This window comes from Zea mays, chromosome 4 (assembly GCF_902167145.1).
Source record: "Zea mays cultivar B73 chromosome 4, Zm-B73-REFERENCE-NAM-5.0, whole genome shotgun sequence".
NCBI lineage: Eukaryota > Viridiplantae > Streptophyta > Magnoliopsida > Poales > Poaceae > Zea > Zea mays.
Genome location: NC_050099.1, coordinates 176,869,272 through 176,893,863, shown reverse-complemented (window position 1 = coordinate 176,893,863; position 24,592 = coordinate 176,869,272). Strand labels below are relative to the sequence as shown.

At 46.4% G+C, this 24,592-nt stretch overlaps 1 protein-coding gene across 3 annotated transcripts; it reads right to left on the bottom strand.

The window, feature by feature from the left end:
• Positions 1-3,728: 3,728 nt before the first annotated feature.
• LOC100273712 (uncharacterized) lies at positions 3,729-8,514 on the bottom strand. 3 transcript variants are annotated; one of them, XM_008678618.4, is made up of 10 exons: positions 8,267-8,514; positions 8,090-8,167; positions 7,783-8,006; positions 7,446-7,678; positions 7,135-7,354; positions 6,646-7,054; positions 6,447-6,554; positions 5,195-5,401; positions 4,817-5,110; positions 3,729-4,698 (listed from the first exon to the last, which is right to left on the bottom strand). In XM_008678618.4, exons 1-10 carry the CDS (start codon positions 8,324-8,326, stop codon positions 4,528-4,530), a joined length of 2,004 nt encoding a protein of 667 aa, XP_008676840.1. In that variant the 5' UTR covers positions 8,327-8,514; the 3' UTR covers positions 3,729-4,527. The 3 variants fall into 3 exon arrangements, with proteins under 3 accessions (XP_008676840.1, XP_008676841.1, NP_001141595.1); XM_008678619.4 differs by lacking the exon at positions 8,090-8,167 and having other exon boundaries at positions 4,367-4,698; positions 8,267-8,503; NM_001148123.1 differs by having other exon boundaries at positions 4,373-4,698; positions 7,446-8,406.
• Positions 8,515-24,592: the final 16,078 nt, after the last annotated feature.

Genomic DNA, 24,592 nt, shown 5'->3' with positions numbered 1-24,592 from the left:
AGTTAGTTTACAATCCTATCTTACACAATAATGACAACGAATACAAAAAAATTAACTCCTGCATATGACAACTGTTTCAAAAATGGCATGTTGTGAAAAAAAGTACACAGTAATTGCAATGAATACAATAAAAAATCTAACTCCTACAGATGACAACTATTTTACAATTTTCCTAGACTTCCCCATGAGGTAGAGCGTGTAAAACTAACAAACCCACAAGGAGCTAGTAAAACTAACAAAAAAAAGTGGAGAACACTGATTGACTTGGACTTTAATAGTTTAATTGCAGCTTGTTCTGAAAAAATTTAACACCCCACAGTTGCATCGTGGCGTGTGAGTTCTCAAAAAATATTGGAGACCGTAACAACAGGAACGTGCTTCTAAATAGCTCGGTTCTTGCAAAAGCAAGCCAACTACAGCTAAGCATCAAAGTTATCACACAACGGCCCAACGAGATCACACCTCACCAGTTTTTAGGCTTCTCCTTGTTGAAGCTCTCCTCTAGAGACTCGCAACGCCCTGTCAAGTCCAAGCTAGTAGCTTCTAGCTCTTCAATAGCAATGTTGTGCTAGGGCTCTACAAAGAGGATGCGAGAGTAATAAATATGAATGCGAGAAAATAAGGGATACAAAATGTTTTTAATTGCTAACCAAAGAAATCAAAGATAATATATGTCTCTATGAAGCCCAACATAACACCCAAGGTAGGCTGCAGAGGAAATTGCCAATAGAAGTGGTGTTGTTAAATCATAGAGCAACATACCAAACTCAAGTGAATGTAGGTGCAGAGTAAAGGCACATTGTGGAGGTGTAGAGTGCAATTCAAGTGAATGCAAAATTAGTGATGCAAAACCCTTACCCTAAAAACAAGTTATTTTTTTAGTGGTTTCCCATGATTTTACCACGAACATTGTTTTTTAATGTATAAGACTGAGTATGAATATTTCCTCTGCATAAACACATCGATGCATAACTTCGTTCATGGTTCTACATATCTGACTGCCAATAAACAAGCAGATAGAAATGGAGATGAGGAACAGACAAAATGGTATATTCGGCAAAAGGCCACCGGCATGCATTTATCATTCATGCAATACACTGTCGATGAAATTCATTCGCCCAACGACAATGACACAGGTTGTATAACTATTAAATAAGTAAATTCTTTGTTACCAAATACCAAGTCCTAGTGCCAGAACCTAAGAACAAATGAACAAAATTGTTCTTTTTCACTTCATCCAAGATGCTAAATTTGCACCACAGAAATGACTGTCTAGGAACAAGGAAACAAAATCTGCGAACACCACAATCATACACGACCATGATTGCAATGTCGCATAAATTACAAGCAAACTTTAACAAGAACACCCTACAGGCACAAACCGATCTAGGAAAGTGGCGTTACCAGAGCAGGACGATGAGGAGCTGGAGCTGCTATGCCTCTCCAAGGACCTAGTTAAGTTGTTGCTCGCTGACGATGGGCTCCAGCTCCACCGGCACGGGCCTCTCCTCCTCCACTACACAAAGCTCAGAAAGTTCCCATTTCCACGTTATTGACAAAGAAAAGCTTGTGTTAAGTTAGTATGGAATTGCAAGCATGGAATCAAATGGATTTATGCAAATCTTCCAAGAAAAATGCCCACCGTCTTGTGTTAAGTCAGTATCAAATTTTTTGTGTGTGTCGGTTGTCACTACCTGAATTAAAGAAACTATAATATGTGTCGTTGATATTTAGGGCTACCATACCTTAGACGGAAGAGATTTCCTGTTGTTGCAGCATTCTGCATATTAGCAGTTCATTCAGTAATTGTTCAGCTAGCCTTTTTTTCTCCACATTCAGGTAAGTCTTCTTGTGGCATCTTTGAAATCCTATGAAGAATAAACAATTAGGAACTTGTTGTTTCATTATCATGTGGAGCTTTATCTGAAACTCAAATGATAACTGCAGTGTGTGGTCTGTGTTGTCTATTTCCTGAGACGAATCCTACCAGACTTTTGCTTTCATAAGGCCGGCAGTGTTTTCTAGGCTATTGATATTTGCAACTAAATCTATGTTCTTCTCTGCAGTAATAGCATTGTTTATGGTAATAGTGAATCATATGAAAATATGAAATATAACTCCTTATGATATCTAGCATTTTTTGTCTGCTCTTGATCACTATATAATGGTGTGCTGTATATTCATATTGGTTGACTAAATGAGTATCACATGTCGGTTCTAGAGAAACCAATGTGAAAGATAGTGAAATGTCTAATCTCATTTTATAATACATTGTTTAAATATGCCTTGCTTTATGTTTTTTCAGACGACACAAATGCTTCAGAAACATGATGACCCAAAGCAATGCTGAAGTAATCATATGACCATAATATATGTGTATCCCTTACACGATAAAATATGGAAGATCCACGAAGAACAAAAACCCGCAGAGCAATTCATCCGAGGAGGTCAGTATTGCTCACAAACAAATAGAAAGATCGATCTGTTGAAATGAAGGATACATATTCCTGGGGATATTCCAACCATTGATTATGGGAGATCGCTTCACCAGATCTTTGGGTTACTGCTGTGTCTATAATCAAGGTTTAGTGATGCTCAAAATAGTTTCAACGAACAGTATCCAATGAAGAGACGCAAAAATTACATACAAGGATCCGGGTGTACCTGGCAGTAGTAGATTATGGGAGATCGCTTCACCAGATTATGGGAGATCGCTTCACCAGATCCTGGCAGTAGTAGATCTTCGCGGATCTTCTGGTCGGGCCCCGTGAAGCCGGCGTCGGCAACGCCCGAGGAGACGCTGCCGCTGGCTTGGGTGGACCGGTACCCGACGCACCGGGGTCTGGTGAAGCGGATCTTCCGGTCGGGCGCGGGCGAAGGCGAGGCCCCGACCGTGATCTGGGCGACGCTGGCCAAGGCGCTGGCCTTCTTCTACCGCTGGCAGGTCGCATCGTGGAGGGGGAGCAGCCGGGGGCGCCTCACCATCCGCTGCACCGCCGACAGCGTCTACTCGCGAAGGCCGAGGCGGACTGCAGCCTAGAGGACGTGCGGTTCCTGGAGCGGCCCGTGCTCCTGCCCGAGGACCTCGTGCCTTACCCCAGCGGCCCCTGAGCGGTTGTAGGGTTTAGGGTTCCTGGATCCTTTGTTCGTCGGGCCAGATCCGGGCACGCGCGCGCGGTAGATCTTGGGAGCACGACACCACTGTAGTCGGGCGAGGGGTTTGGAGCAGAGGAGGATTTCAGTGCGGCTGCAGGGATGGAAGGGCGTGGTTAGGGCGGCGGAAACCTTGCGTGGGGTCGTGGGGAGGAGGGTGGGCGGATTCTGCGTGGGAGGAGGTGGGGATCCTCGGTTGAGATCGCGCGTACGGGTGGAGGCAGAACCAAGTTGTGCACGCCTACACTAAACTCTTAAAGAGTAGTAGAGATTAATAGATCACTCGTTGTATAAATATGTTTATTTTGTTGTACACATGATGCTTTCATACATCTGACAATTTATATAATTAACAATGTTTTGTATTAATAACAAAAAAATATGTCATGGTTATAATTTAAGTGGGGATAGTTATCTCTCTATAGAGATGATGAAGAAATGACGCTGCAACAGTTCGTAGGATTCCTGTGGGAAACTTTTTTTTCGTGGGAATAGGGATAGAGAGCCAAAACCTAATGGAGAATTCTCATCGCCATCCCTAAATCACAGCGAGTTCCAATTAAAAACAAAGAATGTAAACAAGAATAACACATACGGACACCTTTTCAGCCCATGTTATATTCTTTTTTTTCTTGTTTCTGAGCTACTCACAAACAGCCTGTCAGGATAAATGCAACCACCTATCAACAAACTCACTGCTCTTGGACAGCTGAACCGCAACAGACAACCATCTAATTACTACTCTTACTTACTGACCAGAGTATGATTTCCAACACAATCGCCCACGACACCCAACTCACCACCACTACCCTGGTTCGGCGGAGCGTCTCGAGTTGGGTTGGAGACATGCGGTACTGGTCCATCTGCGTCGTCCACTCCCACACGAATGGCTGTGATCGACTATATCGACGTCTTCCCGCGAAAGGGAAGGGACGGAGGATGGGTCAAAGATGCCGGTTTTGACTTTGAGCGAGAGACTGATAGACAGTTCGGGGCCAGTCGGGCGAGCCAGGTGTCCGTCCCCGTCCTTCCCGCTCCGTGAATTGTTTGGAACCAGCGGTTTGGGTTTTACCATGGGCCGCTGAGGACTCTGTGATCGTTGCCGCCTTGCCGGACCTGGCCCAACTAGTAGTAATTAATTGTAGGGTAGTACACACACGTACCGTACGTACACGGAATTCACCCGGTTTACGTGAAAGAGCAGTATGGGCCGTGGTGTGAACTGTCAAAGACGAATCTTTGTTTTTCTTTTTGCATCTTGAACGATAAACAAAGAAGTGTTTTTTTCCTCGTCTTCATAGATAGATGCTACTCATCATTCCATGCACAGGTACGCTTCGTAGTCGTCGTCGTTCGTAATGGTCACTTCACGTATTAGTTGGCGCCATAGCGGTCGTAGGGGCGGAAGCCGTGGGCGAGCGCGGCGCGCCAGGCCTTGTCGACGCCGGTGACCCTGGCGCCGCACTCGTGCGCGTCCCAGCCTTCGAGCGCGTGCACGATGCCCGCCGCGCGCCACGCGCTCATCACCCTCCGCGGCAGCCAGTTCTGCATGCATATGTGACGCGCGCGCGTGTAACCAGATTATTAGCGCACGTAAACCAGGCAGGCGGCAGCTTACGTTAGTTACAGCCAGTCAGCCAGCCACTGGCGCGTACGTACGTACCTCGCATGCGTGGAGGTCCTCGAAGGCGTCCGGCACCACCAGCGCCGGGGTGCTGTGGTAGACGCAGTCGGCGCGGACGACGGCGCCAGGAGGGAACTGCGAGTAGGGAACGAAGTGGGCGCCGCCCTGCGCCCTCCTCTGCTCCTCGCCCGTCAGCCTGTCGCCGACGAGCCATACCTTGGTCGTCTTGGCGCTGTGACTCCACCACTCAGCGAGGTGGAGGAGATGCTCGTGCGTCTCTGGGCGCAGCTGCTGCTTCACGGACTCGTACAGGTCCTTGTCGACCACGTGAACCTGATGCGCGCGTACCAGAGCTAGGAAGGATTATTATTCGCGTTCATCAACTGTAGCGGCAGCATCAGCCGGCTATATACGTACCTGAATCTCGCGTTCGCAGAGCGCCGAAGCCAGCACGCCCGCCATCTTATTGCCGCCGGCGTCTCCCAGGAGGAGCACCTCGTCGGTGCCCTCAGGGATCATGTGGAGCACGGCGGCGGCGGCCAGGCTTGTCCCGTCGACGATCTTGGTCCTCATGCTGGGCTTCCTGATGACGTACAGCTCGCCGTTTTTGTTCAGCTCGTTTGCCTGCGCGCAAAGCCCACAGGCCACAGGCAAGCTGGCCCTGTCAGCGCCATCATTATTCACTAATAAATCTCTCTTTGTTTATTTCTTTCTTCTGTTTACACTAGTAGTTGTCTCTATTTTACAGCACGGTGAAAACTTTCACTTCCAAGTTCAAAATTTCCAGTTCGGAGGGGTGGTTGGCATGGGTTCAATGCCTGCCTGCCGGCCGCGGGCTTAAATACACGCACGGCCTGACTCCTGTCCTGAGCCTGCTCCTCTGCTGCGACGTGCTGCTAGCAGCACGCTGGGGCACGGCGAGTCTTGCATTGCATGCATGCTGACATGCACATGCACGGCCAATAGTGCCGCTGCCAGTCTACGGCCGATAGTGCCCCGGCACGGCAGGGTCAGGACACGGCCCAGTTCCAATTGACACTCGAGGTTCTCTCATGCAACTCAGTTTTAGACACCTACTCGTCTTCTCATGCATACACCTACTCATCCACATCCAACATATGGATATATGATCTTAGTTAGCTAATTTGGACTTTGAACTATGCATGTGTACCTGTTACTATAACTATTGTAGAACACTAAATGAGCTATGACATGTACCTTTTTTTTCTATCTAGGTTTTTTTTCACAAGGACAAGTTTTTATTAGAAAGGTTTGTAATGATGTAGTCATTGCACTAAACGGTCCAGTATTAGCTTTTTTCACTGTTTTAACTGAGTTCTGTGAATGTCTAGATATATGTGTGATGTGTTTGTGGTGTAGTGCTCGGGTCAGCCTTGCACTACGGGCTTCCAGGCCTAGGTGCCGGTACGGCATGTCTAAGAGACTTTAGTGTCGTGCCAGCACTGCATGGCTATTAAACCGACCAAATGGGGGCCAAATGGACCGTGTCGTACCAGTGCTGTGCTGGACAGGACCGCCTATTTGGGTATCTATATAGGAGACGGGAGACGGAGCGAAGTTGGTCGACTACCGAGAAACAAAAATTGAAGGAAATTGAAGGGGCCGCAGTGCAGCAGGACGATGGTCAGAACAGTGAAGACGGGTGGACCTGGTTCAGTAGACCCAGCGTGAGTACTCTCGCGCCACTCGCCTCCGCGTCCGCCACCGCCTTCTCCACCACACGCCCCACTGCGTACAGGCCTTGCTTGGACAGGTACTGCATCCAAAGCAATGTTAGTAGAACACACACACACACACACACGTCTGTGTATACGTTACGTGCTAGTACGTAGCATGCAGTACAGTACCTGAGAGGTGTATCTTGGAACGACCCACGTCTCGAGCTTGAGCTTGTGGAGCCTGTTGGCCTCGGACCTGAAGGCGGTCCGGGTCCAGCCGAGGAGCGCGGCCAGCGGGCACGCCACCGCCGCCAGGCTGCTGCTGCTGCTGCTGCTGCTGCCGGCGCCGTAGCGGGACGCGGGCGGCGCCGGCGCGGCGGCGAGGGACGCGAAGCCGAGGCGGAGGCGGAGGAGGGAGGCCGGCGTGGTGAGGTGCGTGAGGTGGACGACGTCGGGCGCGTCCTCCCCGGCGCGGCCCTGCAGCGCGCGCTCGTACAGGTCGTCGCTTGACTTGTCCGCCGTGCCGTACAGGTGGTCGTAGAGCGGCATGAAGAGCGAGTAGTTGCTGCGGAACTGCGTGTGGTGCAGCGAGTGGAACCTGCGGGCAGCACAAATAAACCATGCATATCGCCAGCAGTATACATGAGGTACGTGAAACGAACGAGCTGAGACACTCACGATGGCGTGTACATGAGGTACTTGAGGGGAGGGAAGACGTCGAAGAGCAGCCTGGGGACGAGCTCGAAGTTGCAGTGGCCGAGGTAGTTCATGAAGTCGATGTAGGCGAGGTAGCCGTTGGCCACGGCCACGGAGGCGGTGCCGGTGCCCACCATGGTGAGCAGCGGGATGGCGAACAGGGTGAAGTACACCAGCTCCTCCGCGAACGGATGGATCACCGCTGCGTGCGTGCAGTGCAGTGCACTAATGAAGCTAGCTAGGTAGAAGAAGGTCATCAAGCATGCATGCATATGATGGTGTGTGCAACGTACATGTGATGGGCTCGGTGACGATGGAGGCGTGGTGGTGCGAGTGGTACCGGGCGTAGAGGTAGTGGTGGTGCAGCGCGCGGTGGAGCCAGTAGTAGAGGAACTCCACGGGACCCACGTGGAGGAGCGCCGCCACCAGCAGCCCCCTCGAGTCCCACCACGGCACCGACTGCGCCACCGGCACCGCCGCGTTCACCGCGTAGAAGAGCAGCGCCGTCAGCAGGATCTGGTCGTCCCTGCACATTATTTGTCGTTCGTTGCCATATACTATATAAATTAAACGCACGCAAACAGTATACTGCTGCGGCCTTCCTTCTGGCTCTCCGCCTAGTCATATTACCAGTTCCTCTCCCTGTCGACCTGCTCGAAGTCGAGGCTCTTGTTGACGATCCTGTGCCTGCTCCGGGCCGTCTGGTGGCGGGACACGGTGATCCAGAGCTGGCTGTAGAGGAGGCGGAGGAGGAGCACCGGCAGCACGGCGAAGGCGAGCAGGTCCCGCTCCCCGCTCCCGCTCCTCACGAACCTGTACGTGCTGCGCACCGCCCATGGAGCCACCAGCGCGTACTTGATTATTCAGTTCGTCGTCGTCAGCGCACAGGCAGGGCAGGCAACAAATAAGCATCGTCAGCTATTCGTTACACACTTACACTTAACATGCAGTGCAAGAAGCAGCCATTTCTTGTTCTTCTTCTTCTTCGTTCATCCACCATAATTAATTGCGTTTCCTTGCATACATGCATGCATGCGCATAGAACGACAGTTTTGGTGCCGTGCAAATTAAAAGAAAAATGCATGCAACAATACCGGCTTGTATGTGTGTGTACCTTGTAGTTTCCAAGATCTTGCCATGGCCAGCGACTCAGAGGGCCAGGTTTTGAGGCCATACTTGTGCTTGTTTCTCTCCCTCTTGCTGGCTAGCCACACGATGTTGCCCGCCTTGCTTCCACAAAGATGGCTGCGAGAAGATGCGTAGGATGTGTGTGTGTGTGGTAGTTTAGCTCTTTCAGCTGTAGAGGGCATGCCCATTGCCATCTTTATATAGGTACACTGGTAGAGAGGAGTAGAGGGAGAAGGGGAGAGGTGCCAAAGGAATCGAGTACGTAGTCTCCTAGCAATGGAGGCCCAAAATCAACTAAAGTACACGCTTTTATTTATTTTTTTTACCGCGCGCTCTGGTCCCAATGCTCGTCGTCGTCCCTCTGTAGCTGGCAGTAGTGACTCAATAAATTCACTGCAAAACTTTAGGTGCAGACGGCAGCACAGCTCATCAACTTGTTCTTTCGACGGGAGAAAAACATGGAGCTATTCATTTTAAATTAAAGTCAGTTGTTCGAACTGCTGCGACTGTAATCTATAAAGATAAAAACTCTGTAAAATAATCTATAAAGACAAAAACTCTAGGGGGTCATGCCACTAACAGCGATTCCCCGCCGCAACAACTTTGCCCGTCTGTTTTCTCTTCAACAAGTTGTGATGGTTCATGTTTCAAACCGTTTCTTGAGACGTCATGTTTGGAGGATTTGAGTTTTAAATTTTTATCTTATAGTTTGTTACGTATATTTAATTGAGTTCAGGCTAATTAAGTTGATAACGCTGCTATATAAAAGGGCTTTACACCCTAACATTAGTCTTGTTACTAAAATGAGCTTTAATATAAATACCGATTGATAATAGATATGGTTCTGAGGTCTCTTTAACAGTCCTGATTATCAACAACTGGTATTAAAGCTTCGAAGCCTTTAGTGCCAACTTTTGTCACTAATCGATACTAATTAAGTCTATTCTCAATAAGAATTTCGCAGCACTCTTTCCAATTACCACAACACATCTGTTGAGTTTGTGATCCAAAATTCTGAAGAAGGCGGCCAAGTTGGCGAGCGAAGCGGTACGGATCGTTTCCCTACTCGTTTTAGGGTTTCACCTCTATAAATATCTTTGTAAGCCGCAGGAGATAATCATCTCAATTGTAAATCTCCTACGATCTGTAACCACCCGAAAATAGTGAAGAGTTGCTAGCCGGCGTCCCTGGTTTTTTTTCCCCTTCGCTTTAGAGGGGTTTTCCATGTTAAATCTGTGTATTCTCTGTGATTGATCCTCTTTGTGTCGTATTCATTTATAACAACATCATCATACACGCTTGAACGGAGAGAGTAACAAGGATAAGATGAGAACATGCTTTTTTTAGCTCCCAATTCGTGGTCTCGTCAATTACACAGTAAAATCTTGTTATATTTGGAGTGTTTAATAGTGAACCATAGAATCGACGCGCATGTTTCATCTTGCAAGCATGTGAATCCAAGCATGGGGAAATTAATTTCATGCGTTTCCTCCCGCTAGCACTTGAATCCGAGCGTGGAGAGACTAATTAATTTCACCGGTACAGCGAAGCTTTGTAGCAACGGTGCCAATTTTTTTTGCTGGCGTTTCAAACTTTTTAGTGTAAAAGGCCTATAAAAATCACAGACTTCATAGGGGTATTTTTTTTAGATGTGTTAGTATTGATCTATTTAGACCCGGTTTGTTTACCATCTAGATTATCCAGCTTAAATAAGTTAAAAGACAAGTGAATAGCTCAAGTTATTGGAGCAGATTATATAATCTAGGTACCTATATTTATAATTTATGTAAACAAACATCTCTAATAGGATTATATAAAATGGATTATATAATTTGAATTATATAATAGATATAAAATAAGCTTGATTATATAATTCTGTAAGGAAACAAATATGCTCTTACAATGGCGATTCAGTTAAACAGACCCCCAATTTAAAATTGTTTACAGAAGCGGTGGGTTTAATGACACCGTCAAGACAATTTTGTTGTCAGAAGAGGCAATTATATTTACAAATTCAAATAAACCCAAATACATGTCATAGTCAATTATATTTTCATGCATGACAAAAAAATAATATTTACTTTGTTCTACCATACTCATCCAAAGTATATATATCAGAGTTTTCAACTCATAAGTTTCCTGAATTTTCTGACAATCGTCTTGGTTTAGTTCTTTCCTAAAAAATTCTACAAGGCAAGCTAGTACTGTGGTTGTGGTTGTGCAATCTTAGAGGTAACATCATGATATTTCCATTTTAAGCAAATACTTTCTTTCATGATGAAGTTGCACTTGTCCTCACATATATGTTCAAGATGCCTTTTATCTTCAAGGGTTTTTCTGTTCTAAATTTAGAGAAATAAGTGACATGCTTTCTACATATTTAAATAGATTAAATATTCTAATTCCGAATAAAACAAGCATATAACTCAGACAAATGCCATATGTAATTATAGCAGCAATGAACAGTAGCAATTCTAAGACATGTAAACATGTAAAATAGCTACACAGGCCCATTTGGAAATTAAACATGGCTTACAGATGAAGAAGGCAGATTAAACAAATAAACATAATTGTTTATCTTAAAATATTGCTCTCAAAATAGCGGGTTGCTGTAATAAACAGCCCTCCAACGCTAATAGGTGATCAGAGATCCTCGACTAACGTGACAGTCCTATCTTACCAAATAAGGGTTTTAGATCAGATGTAATAAGCCTAATAATCAAATATAAATACTGATAGAAAGGAGCTGTGTACTTAATAAATTAACAAAATTTAACACAGGTAAACAGCCTTAACAAAGAGAGATTTAATTAGGCACAAATAATATCAATGCTGAAAATGATAATACACTAAAACCCAGACTGTCACGTTGTCTCACTACACCGCTATCATCATCGAGCACACAAATCCGCCCACAACAGTGCAATCACACCCAAGTATTTAATACTAGCAGATTGCACAAAATTAAACAGTAAATAAAGTGAGGCAACGAATAACTCACAGCACGTAGATTGTCTACGTGGGAAGATCAGCTCAGCGAACACGAAGTTCTGTCCCAGAAAACCAATTCCGCCGCCCACGTCCGGGCCTGCACGGCGGGAGGTTGACGGAGATACTAGAGCCGCTGCCGGAGCCGAGGGAGACGTCCACGGCACCAGCCCGAGAAGATGAACACCGCGCAGCAGAGAGCCCAAGCACCAGGCCACGGTGGACAACAATCAGAACAGACAGAGTACCAACAGGCACACTGATAATGCAACGGAGCACAGGAAGTCCACGCCGAACAAGCGCAGCACCACCTCCACACTCGTCCAGATGCTACCAGCGAGAATCACCACAAGAACACCAGAGATCGAAGAAATCAATCGAGTTCGTGACCAGTGGAACGAGCAGGGAGAGAGAGCAGAGAACTTCCGTCGCTTGTGGAGCCCAAGCCAGAGGATTTTTGCCTCCATTATATGGAGCCGAGCACCCACCAGGCGGTTGCAAGGGAGCAGCGGCCCGCCGAGCGAGCAGCCGTAGAAGTCGGTTGGGCGTTGAACGCCTCTGCCTCCCACATCCTCCCGGCGGCTGAGCTTTTTTTGCTCGCCCAAAAGCAAGAGCCGGCATCAGCAGCCCTAGGGACTAGCTGGCTGGTGGGCTGCTCGGCCACCAGGCCTTGAGCGGCCCACTCGGCTGGCCTCCCTTTTTTTTTAATTTCATTTCTCATATTTTCAATAAAGAAAATAAAGGGAAAATCCCTTCAAATGAACAGCAATCCCCACCATTTTCACTGTTATTTTCTGATCAATGTCATTGAGCTCCCGTACTGTTTATATACTACTTTTTGGCAGAGGTACTTGTTAGGTTTGAACCAAAGCCTATCCCAGTGTACTCCAACCCTGCACGAGTAAGCGGAGGACTACGCCTTGATCCACAAACCCTAGTGTGAGAATCTTCGCACAAAAGGCACATAGTACTAGGCAGATTATCTGCTTCTCTTACGGGGCAGGGCCTTACGGTCATGCCCTTTAATATCTATTCATGAGCTCACTAGAGAGAAAACCCCATTCTCTCCTGGACTGCGACCCCACAGTCAGCTCATATAGGTGAAATCGTTAAGGAAATTCTGTAGGACAATTCCCTGCTTATAGCATTGACTTCATTAAGAGCATATCGCTCAACCTGCCATACAGACAGAGCACAACAGCTCATGAGACTCTTTATCTTTTGTGCTCTTGGTTCCACAGTGCTTCGTTTCCTGGAGCCTGGATCTCGGGATCTCCAGTCACACAGGACAGTTATCCGCAGTTGAAACCGCTAACAGGGTACGAGTCCCATTCCCATGCACGCTGCTTGGATTGGCTTTTGAGCCAGCCCTTTGGTGAAAGGATCAGCAAGGTTCCTTTCAGACTTGATGTAATCTACGGTTATTACACCCGTCTCTCTAGCATGCCGACATGAATCAAGTTGTCTTCTGATATGCCTCGAGGATTTTTGGTTGTCCTTTCTACTGTTCACTTTCAGCAACACAGAAGTGTTGTCACAGTATACTAGGACAGCCGGTATCGGCTTTGCTAGCATTGGAAGGTCTGACAATAGTGAAAGGGAATTAGGCTTACACCTAGTTCCTAAATAATTTTGGTGGTTGAATTGCCCAACACAAATATTGGACTGACTAGTTTGCTCTAGTGTATAAGTTATACAGGTGCAAAAGGTTCACATCTAGCCAATAAAAAGACCAAGTGTTGGATTCAACAAAGGAGCAATAAGGCAACCGAGGGCACCTCTGGCTGGAGGCACCGGACTGTCCGGTGTGCACCGGACAGTGTCCGGTGCGCCCGTAGACTTCGTTTTCTACCCTTCGCCAGAGGACTTCGACTTCAACCCTTCGCCCTCGGGAATTCGCGGAGGCCGACGCGCTATAATTCACCGGACTGTCCGGTGTGCACCGGACATGTCCGGTGCGCCAACGAACCGCGGCCTCCGGAACTCGCCAGCCTCGGGTTCGCGCGGCAGCCGCTCCGCTAAAATTCACCGGACTGTCCGGTGTGCACCGGATTGTCCGGTGAACCACGGAGCAACGGCTACTTCCGCGCCAACGGTCACCTGCAAGCGCATTTAATGCGCGCTCTGCGCGCGCAGTCGGCAGGCGCGCCCATACCGTTGCACCGGACAATGAACAGTTCATGTCCGGTGTACACCGGACATCCAGGCGGGTCCACATGTCAGAGCTCCAACGGTCAGAATCCAACGGCAACGATGACGTGGCAGGGGGCACCGGACTGTCCGGTGTGCACCGGACTGTCCGGTGCGCCATCGAACAGAGAGCTCCCAGCAACGGCCACATTTGGTGGTTGGGGCTATAAATACCCCAACCACCCCACATTCATTGCCATCCAAGTTTTCCACTTCTCAACTACTACAAGAGCTCTAGGCATTCAATTCTAGACACATTCAAAGAGATCAAATCCTCTCCAATTCCACACAAAACCCTAGTGACTAGAGAGAGTGATTTGCCGTGTTCATTTGAGCTCTTGCGCTTGGATTGCTTCTTTTCTTTCTCACTTGTTCTTGAGATCACACTCCATTGTAATCAAGGCAAGAGGCACCAATTGTGTGGTGGCCCTTGCGGGGAAGTTTTGTTCCCGGCTTTGATTTGAGAAGAGAAGCTCACTCGGTCCGAGGGACCGTTTGAGAGAGGGAAGGGTTGAAAGAGACCCGGCCTTTGTGGCCTCCTCAACGGGGAGTAGGTTTGCAAGAACCGAACCTCGGTAAAACAAATCTCCGTGTCTCATTTGCTTATTCGCTTGGGATTTGTTTTGCGCCCTCTCTTGCGGACTCATTTATTATTACTAACGCTAACCCCGGCTTGTAGTTGTGTTTATATTTGTAAATTTCAGTTTCGCCCTATTCACCCCCCCTCTAGGCGACTATCAATTGGTATCAAAGCCCGGTGCTTCATTAGAGCCTAACCGCTCGAAGTGATGTCGGGAGATCACGCCAAGAAGGAGATGGAGACCGGCGAAAAGCCCACTACAAGCTACGGGAGCACTTCATCGGAAGAATCCCGCACCAAAAGGAGGGAGAAGAAGAAGAGCTCCTCCAACAAAGGGAAGGAGAAGAAATCTTCTTCTCACCACAAAGAGAAGAAGGAAAAATCTTCTTCCCACAAGCCACATCGGAAAGGCGACAAGCACAAGAGGATGAGGAAGGTGGTCTACTACGAGACCGACACTTCATCAACATCGACCTCCGACTCCGATGCGCCCTCCGTCACTTCTAAGCGCCAAGAGCGCAAGAAGTATAGTAAGATCCCCCTACGCTACCCTCGCATTTCCAAACATACACCTTTACTTTCCGTCCCACTAGGCAAACCACCAACTTTTGATGGTGAAGATTACGCTAGGTGGAGCGATTTAATGCGATTTCATCTAATCTCGCTCCACAAAAGCATATGGGATGTTGTTGAGTTTGGTGCGCAGGTACCATCAATAGGGGATGAGAACTATGATGAGGATGAGGTAGCCCAAATCGAGCACTTCAACTCACAAGCCACAACAATCCTCCTCGCCTCACTAAGTAAAGAAGAATATAACAAAGTGCAAGGGTTGAAGAACGCCAAGGAGGTTTGGGATGTGCTCAAAACCGCGCACGAGGGAGATGAGCTCACCAAGATCACCAAGCGGGAAACGATCGAGGGGGAGCTCGGTCGGTTCCGGCTTAACAAAGGGGAGGAGCCACAACACATGTACAACCGGCTCAAGACTTTGGTAAACCAAGTGTGCAACCTCGGGAGCAAGAAGTGGGATGACCACGAAGTGGTAAATGTTATTTTAAGATCTCTCATTTTTCTTAATCCCACTCAAGTTCAATTGATTCGTGGTAATCCTAGATATACTAAAATGACCCCCGAAGAAGTTATCGGGCATTTTGTAAGTTTTGAGTGCATGATAGAAGGCTCAAGGAAAATCAACGAGCTTGGCGAGCCATCCGAAGCTCAACCCGTTGCATTCAAGGCGACGGAGGAAAAGAAGGAGGAGTCTACACCAAGCCGACAACCAATAGACGCCTCCAAGCTTGACAATGAGGAGATGGCGCTCGTCATCAAGAGCTTCCGCCAAATCCTCAAACAAAGGAGGGGGAAAGACTACAAGTCCCACTCCAAGAAGGTTTGCTACAAATGTGGTAAGCCCGGTCATTTTATTGCTAAATGTCCTATGTCTAGTGACAGTGACCGAGGCGACGACAAGAAGGGGAGAAGAAAGGAGAAGAAAAGGTACTACAAGAAGAAGGGCGGCGATGCCCATGTTTGTCGGGAATGGGATTCCGACGAAAGCTCTAGCGACTCCTCCGACGACGAGGACGCCGCCAACATCGCCGTCACCAAGGGACTCCTCTTCCCCAACGTCGGCCACAAGTGCCTCATGGCAAAGGACGGCAAAAAGAAGAAGGTTAAATCCAACTCCTCCACTAAATATGAATCTTCTAGTGATGATAATGCTAGTGATGAGGAGGATAATTTACGTTCCCTTTTTGCCAACCTTAACATAGCTCAAAAAGAAAAATTGAATGAATTGGTTAGTGCTATTCATGAAAAGGATGACCTTTTGGATTCCCAAGAGGATTGTCTAATTAAAGAAAACAAAAAACATGTTAAGGTTAAAAAGGCTTATGCTCTTGAGATAGAGAAATGTGAAAAATTATCTAGTGAGCTAAGCACTTGCCGTGAGATGATTGACAACCTTAGACATGAAAATGCTAGTTTAAATGCTAAGGTTGATTCACATGTTTGTAATGTTTCAATTCACAATTCTAGAGATAATAATGATGATTTGCTTGCTAGGATTGAAGAATTAAACATTTCTCTTGCTAGCCTTAGATTAGAGAATGAAAATTTGATTGCTAAGGCTAAAGATTTTGATGTTTGCAATGCTACTATTTCCGACCTTAGAACTAAGAATGAAATATTGCATGCTAAGGTTGTAGAACTTAAATCTTGCAAACCCTCTACATCTAATATTGAGCATGTTTCTATTTGCACTAGATGTAGAGATATTGATGTTAATGCTATTCTTGATCATATGGCTTTAATTAAACAACAAAATGATCATATAGCAAAATTAGATGCTAAAATTGCCGAGCACAACCTAGAAAATGAGAAATTTAAATTTGCTCGGAGCATGCTTTATAATGGGAGACGCCCTGGCATTAAGGATGGCATTGGCTTCCAAAGGGGAGACAATGTCAAACTTAATGCTCCTCCAAAGAACTTATCTAACTTTGTTAAAGGTAAGGCTCCCATGCCTCAGGATAACGAGGGTTACATTTTGTACCCTGCCGGCTATCCTGAGAGCAAAATTAGAAAAATTCATTCTAGGAAGTCTCACTCTGGCCCTAACCATGCTTTTATGTATAAGGGTGAGACATCTAGCTCTAGGCAACCAACCCGTGCCAAGTTGCCTAGAAAGAAAACTCCTAATGCATCAAATGATCATGCCATTTCATTTAAAACTTTTGATGCATCTTATGTGCTTACTAGCAAATCCGGCAAAGTAGTTGCCAAATTTGTTGGGGGCAAACACAAGGATTCCAAGACTTGTGTTTGGGTACCCAAAGTTCTTGTATCTAATGCCAAAGGACCCAAAACAGTTTGGGTACCTAAAGTCAAGAACTAAATTTGTTTTGTAGGTTTATGCATCCGGGGGCTCAAGTTGGATACTCGACAGCGGGTGCACAAACCACATGACCGGGGAGAAAAGAATGTTCTCCTCATATGAGAAAAACAAAGATCCCCAACGAGCTATCACATTCGGGGATGGAAATCAAGGGTTGGTCAAAGGTTTGGGTAAAATTGCTATTTCACCTGACCATTCCATTTCCAATGTTTTTCTTGTTGATTCATTAGATTACAACTTGCTTTCTGTTTCCCAATTATGTCAAATGGGCTACAACTGTCTTTTTACTGATATAGGTGTCACTGTCTTTAGAAGAAGTGATGATTCAATAGCATTTAAGGGTGTGTTAGAGGGTCAGCTATACTTAGTGGATTTTAATAGAGCTGAACTCGACACATGCTTAATTGCTAAGACTAACATGGGTTGGCTCTGGCATCGCCGACTAGCCCATGTTGGGATGAAGAATCTTCACAAGCTTCTAAAGGGAGAGCACATTTTAGGATTAACAAATGTTCATTTTGAGAAAGACAGGATTTGTAGCGCATGCCAGGCGGGGAAGCAAGTTGGAGTCCATCATCCACACAAGAACATCATGACGACCGACAGGCCGCTTGAGCTACTCCACATGGATCTATTCGGCCCGATTGCTTACATAAGCATCGGCGGGAGTAAGTATTGTCTTGTAATAGTGGATGATTATTCTCGCTTCACTTGGGTATTCTTTTTACAGGAAAAATCTCAAACCCAAGAGACCTTAAAGGGATTCTTGAGACGAGCTCAAAATGAGTTCAGCTTAAGGATCAAGAAAATAAGAAGCGACAACGGGACGGAGTTCAAGAACTCTCAAATTGAAGGCTTCCTTGAGGAGGAGGGCATCAAGCATGAGTTCTCCTCTCCCTACACGCCACAACAAAATGGTGTAGTGGAGAGGAAGAATCGAACTCTATTGGACATGGCAAGAACCATGCTTGATGAGTACAAGACACCGGACCGGTTTTGGGCCGAAGCGGTCAACACCGCCTGCTACGCCATCAACCGGTTATATCTTCACCGAATCCTCAAGAAGACATCATATGAACTCCTAACCGGTAAAAAGCCCAACATTTCATATTTTAGAGTTTTTGGTAGCAAATGCTTCATTCTTATTAAAAGAGGTAGAAAATCTAAATTTGCTCCTAAAACTGTAGAAGGCTTTTTACTTGGTTATGACTCAAACACAAGGGCATATAGGGTCTTTAACAAGTCCACTGGACTAGTTGAAGTCTCATGTGACGTTGTGTTTGATGAAACTAACGGTTCTCAAGTAGAGCAAGTTGATCTTGATGAGATAGGTAATGAAGAGGCTCCATGCATCGCGCTAAGGAACATGTCCATTGGGGATGTGTGCCCTAAGGAATCCGAAGAGCCTCCAAATGCACAAGATCAACCATCCTCCTCCACGCAAGCATCTCCACCAACTCAAAATAAGGATGAGGCTCAAGTTGATGAAGGGCAAAATCAAGAAGATGAGCCACCTCAAGATGACGGCAATGATCAAGGGGGAGATGCAAATGATCAAGAAAAGGAGGATGAGGAAGAACCAAGACCGCCACACCCAAGAGTCCACCAAGCAATCCAACGAGATCACCCCGTCGACACCATCCTCGGCGACATTCATAAGGGGGTAACTACTCGATCTCGGGTTGCTCATTTTTGTGAACATTACTCTTTTGTTTCCTCTATTGAGCCACACAGGGTAGAGGAAGCTCTCCAAGATTCGGATTGGGTGGTGGCGATGCAAGAAGAGCTCAACAATTTCACGAGGAACGAGGTATGGCATTTAGTTCCACATCCTAACCAAAATGTTGTAGGAACCAAATGGGTCTTCCGCAACAAGCAAGATGAGCATGGTGTGGTGACAAGGAACAAAGCTCGACTCGTGGCCAAAGGGTATTCACAAGTCGAAGGTTTGGATTTCGGTGAAACCTATGCACCCGTAGCTAGGCTTGAGTCAATTCGCATATTATTGGCCTATGCTACTTACCATGGCTTTAAGCTCTATCAAATGGACGTGAAAAGTGCCTTCCTCAATGGACCAATCAAGGAAGAGGTCTATGTTGAGCAACCTCCCGGCTTTGAAGACAGTGAGTATCCTAATCATGTCTATAGGCTCTCTAAGGCGCTTTATGGGCTCAAGCAAGCCCCAAGAGCATGGTATGAATGCCTTAGAGATTTCCTTATTGCAAATGGCTTCAAAGTCGGCAAGGCCGATCCTACACTCTTTACTAAAACTCTTGAAAATGACTTGTTTGTATGCCAAATTTATGTTGATGATATTATATTTGGGTCTACTAACGAGTCTACATGTGAAGAGTTTAGTAGGATCATGACACAGAAATTCGAGATGTCGATGATGGGGGAGTTGAAGTATTTTCTAGGATTCCAAGTCAAGCAACTCCAAGAGGGCACCTTCATTTGCCAAACGAAGTACACTCAAGACATTCTAACCAAGTTTGGGATGAAGGATGCCAAACCCATCAAGACACCCATGGGAACTAATGGGCATCTCGACCTCGACACGGGAGGTAAGTCCGTGGATCAAAAGGTATACCGGTCGATGATTGGTTCATTGCTTTATTTATGTGCATCTCGACCGGACATTATGCTTTCCGTTTGCATGTGTGCAAGATTCCAATCCGACCCTAAGGAATCACACCTTACGGCCGTAAAACGAATCTTGAGATATTTGGCTTATACACCTAAGTTTGGGCTTTGGTACCCTCGGGGATCCACATTTGATTTACTTGGTTATTCGGATGCCGATTGGGCGGGGTGCAAAATCAATAGGAAGAGCACATCGGGGACTTGCCAGTTCTTGGGAAGATCCTTGGTGTCTTGGGCTTCAAAGAAGCAAAATTCGGTCGCTCTTTCCACCGCCGAAGCCGAGTACATTGCCGCAGGACATTGTTGCGCGCAATTGCTTTGGATGAGGCAAACCCTGCGGGACTACGGTTACAAATTAACCAAAGTCCCTTTGCTATGTGATAATGAGAGTGCAATTAAAATGGCCGACAATCCCGTCGAGCATAGCCGCACTAAGCACATAGCCATTCGGTATCATTTTCTTAGGGATCACCAACAAAAGGGGGATATCGAGATTTCTTACATTAATACTAAAGATCAATTAGCCGATATCTTTACCAAGCCACTTGATGAACAATCTTTTACCAGACTTAGGCATGAGCTCAATATTCTTGATTCTAGAAATTTCTTTTGCTAGCTTGCACACATAGCTCATTTAAATACCTTTGATCATATCTCTTTTATATGCTATGACTAATGTGTTTTCAAGTCGATTTCAAACCAAGTCATAGGTATATTGAAAGGGAATTGGAGTCTTCGGCGAAGACAAAGGCTTCCACTCCGTAACTCATGCTTCGCCATCACTCCGAGCAACTCTCTCGTCTTTGGGGGAGAAATGAGCATCAAGGAAAAGGGCTTCATCCTTGGGGGAGAGAGTAAAAGCTCAAACGCAAAAGGACTTCGTCTTTGGTATAATCTTAACTCATTTATTTATGACCAAAGGGGAAGATTGCACTTAGAGGGCTCTAATGATTCCGTTTTTGGCGATTCATGCCAAAAAGGGGGAGAAATGAGCCCAAAGCAAAAGGACCGCACCACCACCACCAAATTCAAAAACTTAGTGCTTTCCAAAAGTCTTTATCATTTGGTATCCTATTGTGTTCAAAAGGGGGAGAAAGTAGTATTTCAAAAATGGTATATCAAAACCCTCTTGAACACTAAGAGGTGGATCTCTTTTAGGGGGAGTTTTGTTTAGTCAAAGGAAAAGCATTTGAAACAGGGGGAGAAAATTTCAAATCTTGGAAATGCCTTACAAACTCTTATTCATTTACCTTTGATTATTTGCAAAAGAACTTTGAAAAGGATTTACAAAAGAATTTGCAAAAACAAAACTCGTGGTGCAAACGTGGTCCAAAATGTTATATAAGAAAGAAACATTCCTTGCATATCTTGTAAGTAGTTATATTGGCTCAATTCCAAGTAACCTTTGCACTTACATTATGTAAACTAGTTCAATTATGCACTTCTATATTTGCTTTGGTTTGTGTTGGCATCAATCACCAAAAAGGGGGAGATTGAAAGGGAATTAGGCTTACACCTAGTTCCTAAATAATTTTGGTGGTTGAATTGCCCAACACAAATATTGGACTGACTAGTTTGCTCTAGTGTATAAGTTATACAGGTGCAAAAGGTTCACATCTAGCCAATAAAAAGACCAAGTGTTGGATTCAACAAAGGAGCAATAAGGCAACCGAGGGCACCTCTGGCTGGAGGCACCGGACTGTCCGGTGTGCACCGGACAGTGTCCGGTGCGCCCGTAGACTTCGTTTTCTACCCTTCGCCAGAGGACTTCGACTTCAACCCTTCGCCCTCGGGAATTCGCGGAGGCCGGCGCGCTATAATTCACCGGACTGTCCGGTGTGCACCGGACATGTCCGGTGCGCCAACGAACCGCGGCCTCCGGAACTCGCCAGCCTCGGGTTCGCGCGGCAGCCGCTCCGCTAAAATTCACCGGACTGTCCGGTGTGCACCGGACTGTCCGGTGAACCACGGAGCAACGGCTACTTCCGCGCCAACGGTCACCTGCAAGCGCATTTAATGCGCGCTCTGCGCGCGCAGTCGGCAGGCGCGCCCATACCGTTGCACCGGACAATGAACAGTTCATGTCCGGTGTACACCGGACATCCAGGCGGGTCCACATGTCAGAGCTCCAACGGTCAGAATCCATCGGCAACGATGACGTGGCAGGGGGCACCGGACTGTCCGGTGTGCACCGGACTGTCCGGTGCGCCATCGAACAGAGAGCTCCCAGCAACGGCCACATTTGGTGGTTGGGGCTATAAATACCCCAACCACCCCACATTCATTGCCATCCAAGTTTTCCACTTCTCAACTACTACAAGAGCTCTAGGCATTCAATTCTAGACACATTCAAAGAGATCAAATCCTCTCCAATTCCACACAAAACCCTAGTGACTAGAGAGAGTGATTTGCCGTGTTCATTTGAGCTCTTGCGCTTGGATTGCTTCTTTTCTTTCTCACTTGTTCTTGAGATCACACTCCATTGTAATCAAGGCAAGAGGCACCAATTGTGTGGTGGCCCTTGCGGGGAAGTTTTGTTCCCGGCTTTGATTTGAGAAGAGAAGCTCACTCGGTCCGAGGGACCGTTTGAGAGAGGGAAGGGTTGAAAGAGACCCGGCCTTTGTGGCCTCCTCAACGGGGAGTAGGTTTGCAAGAACCGAACCTCGGTAAAACAAATCTCCGTGTCTCATTTGCTTATTCGCTTGGGATTTGTTTTGCGCCCTCTCTTGCGGACTCATTTATTATTACTAACGCTAACCCCGGCTTGTAGTTGTGTTTATATTTGTAAATTTCAGTTTCGCCCTATTCACCCCCCCTCTAGGCGACTATCAAATAGGTCTCTCAACCATTCAGCCTCCAATGCTGCTGAATCAAGTGCAACTAATTCAGCCTCCTTAGTGGAACGTGTCGACACTGATTGTTTAGACGATCTCCATGACACGGCCCCACCAGCTAAAGTGAACACATAGCCACTTGTAGACTTCATTTGATCCGAGTCAGAGATCCAGTTTGCATCACTGAATCCTTCAAGTACTGACGGAAATCCGGTATATTTAATACCAAGATTCATCGCTCCCTTCAAATACCGAAGCACTCTGTACAACGCTACCCAGTGTCTATCTCCTGGACTGGCCGAATAACGAGCCAGTCTGCATACTGCATATGAGATATCTGGTCTAGTTGCACTGCTCAGGTACATGAGAGATCCGATTATCTGTGAATATAGTAGCTGGTTCACAGGCTCGCCTTCATATTTACTGAGCGTGTAGGATGGATCATAGGGCGTGGTGACTGGTTTACAGTCCATATGTCCAAAGCGAGTCAGGACCTTTTCCACATAATGGGATTGTGACAAAGTAATCCCATCCTCACCCTTTATTAGCTTGATGTTCAGTATAACATCAGCTTCACCCAAGTCCTTCATATCAAAGTTCTTGGAGAGGAATAATTTTGTCTCCATGATAGCCTCCAAATCGGTCCCAAATATCAATATGTCATCAACGTATAAACACATGATGACACCTTTGCCCCCAGAGAAGCGATAATACACACACTTGTCGGCTTCGTTTACACAAAACCCGGCAGTGGTCAGAGTATTATTAAACTTCTCATGCCATTGTCTGGGAGCTTGTTTAAGACCGTATAAGGATTTAATCAAGCGACACACTTTGCTCTCTTGTCCTTTAACCACAAATCCTTCTGGTTGCTGCATATAAATTTCCTCTTCCAGCTCTCCATTTAGGAATGCTGTCTTTACGTCCATTTGATGAACAAGAAGTTTATACGCAGCTGCCAGCGCTATAAGCACACGGATTGTGGGCAATCGAGCCACCGGAGAATAAGTATCAAAATAATCCTCCTCTTTCTTTTGAGTAAAACCCTTAGCCACAAGACGGGCCTTGTACTTTTCAATAGTACCATCAGGTCTCCTCTTCCTCCTAAAGATCCATTTACAGCCCACAGGCTTGCAACCAGCTGGGAGATCAGTTATCTCCCAAGTTCCGTTCGAGATGATTGAATCCATCTCGCTACGAACAGCCTCCCTCCAGTACTCTGCATCCGGAGATGTATATGCCTCTGTGAGAGAGCGTGGTTCTTCATCCACTAGATAGATAATATAATCATCACCCAGAGACTTTTCAGTCCTTTGTCTCTTACTCCTCCTTAACTCCAAATCTGGAGTCTGGTCATGGACACTCGAGGGCAGAGAATATGTCCGAGATGGACCATCTGGGGCTACTACTTCCTTATCCCGCATAGGGAAGATGCTCTCAAAGAATGTCACATCCCAAGACTCCATTATTACATTTACAGCGATTTCGCTTGTCTCGGAATGGACCACTAGAAATCTATAAGCTGCACTGTTATGTGCATAACCCAAGAAGACACAATCTACGGTCTTAGGGCCTAGCTTTCTCTTCTTCGGCAACGGGACATTCACCTTTGCAAGGCAGCCCCAAGTTCGAAGATGCGAAAGATCTGGCTTCCTTCCTTTAAATCCTTCATAGGGTGTGGCCTCACGGTTGCGAGGTGGCACCCTGTTCAGGACATAGCATACTGTGAGTACTGCCTCGCCCCACCATATGTCAGGCATCCCCGAACTTTGCAACAAAGCATTAGCTAAGTCACACACCGTTCGGTTCTTCCTTTCAGCTACCCCATTTGACTGAGGTGAATATGGAGCAGTGGTTTCATGAATGATTCCACACTCTTTGCAGTACTCATCAAAAAGGTTGGAAAGGTATTCACCTCCTCTATCAGACTGTAACCTTTTAATTTTCTTGTCTAGCTGGTTTTCAACTTCAGTCTTATAGATCTTAAAGTGTTCTAGTGCCTCATCTTTAGTTCTGAGTAAGTAAATATAACAGAACCTGGTAGCATCATCTATCAAGGTAAGAAAGTATCTTTTACCGCCTTTTGTGATTATACCATTCATCTCACAGATATCTGAGTGAATTAGTTCTAAAGGAGTGGTACTTCTGCCTTCAACCGTATGAAACGGTTTTCTAGGC

Excerpts from the sequence above, each read along its gene's own strand:
- LOC100273712 (XM_008678618.4), bottom strand. The coding sequence starts at position 8,326 with ATGGCCTCAAAACCTGGCCCTCTGAGTCGCTGGCCATGGCAAGATCTT. Across the intron at positions 7,679-7,782 it reads GTCGACAGGGAGAGGAACTG|GGACGACCAGATCCTGCTGA; the intron begins GTAATATGACTA and ends AATAATGTGCAG. Across the intron at positions 5,402-6,446 it reads CGCTGGGTCTACTGAACCAG|GCAAACGAGCTGAACAAAAA; the intron begins GTCCACCCGTCT and ends CTTTGCGCGCAG.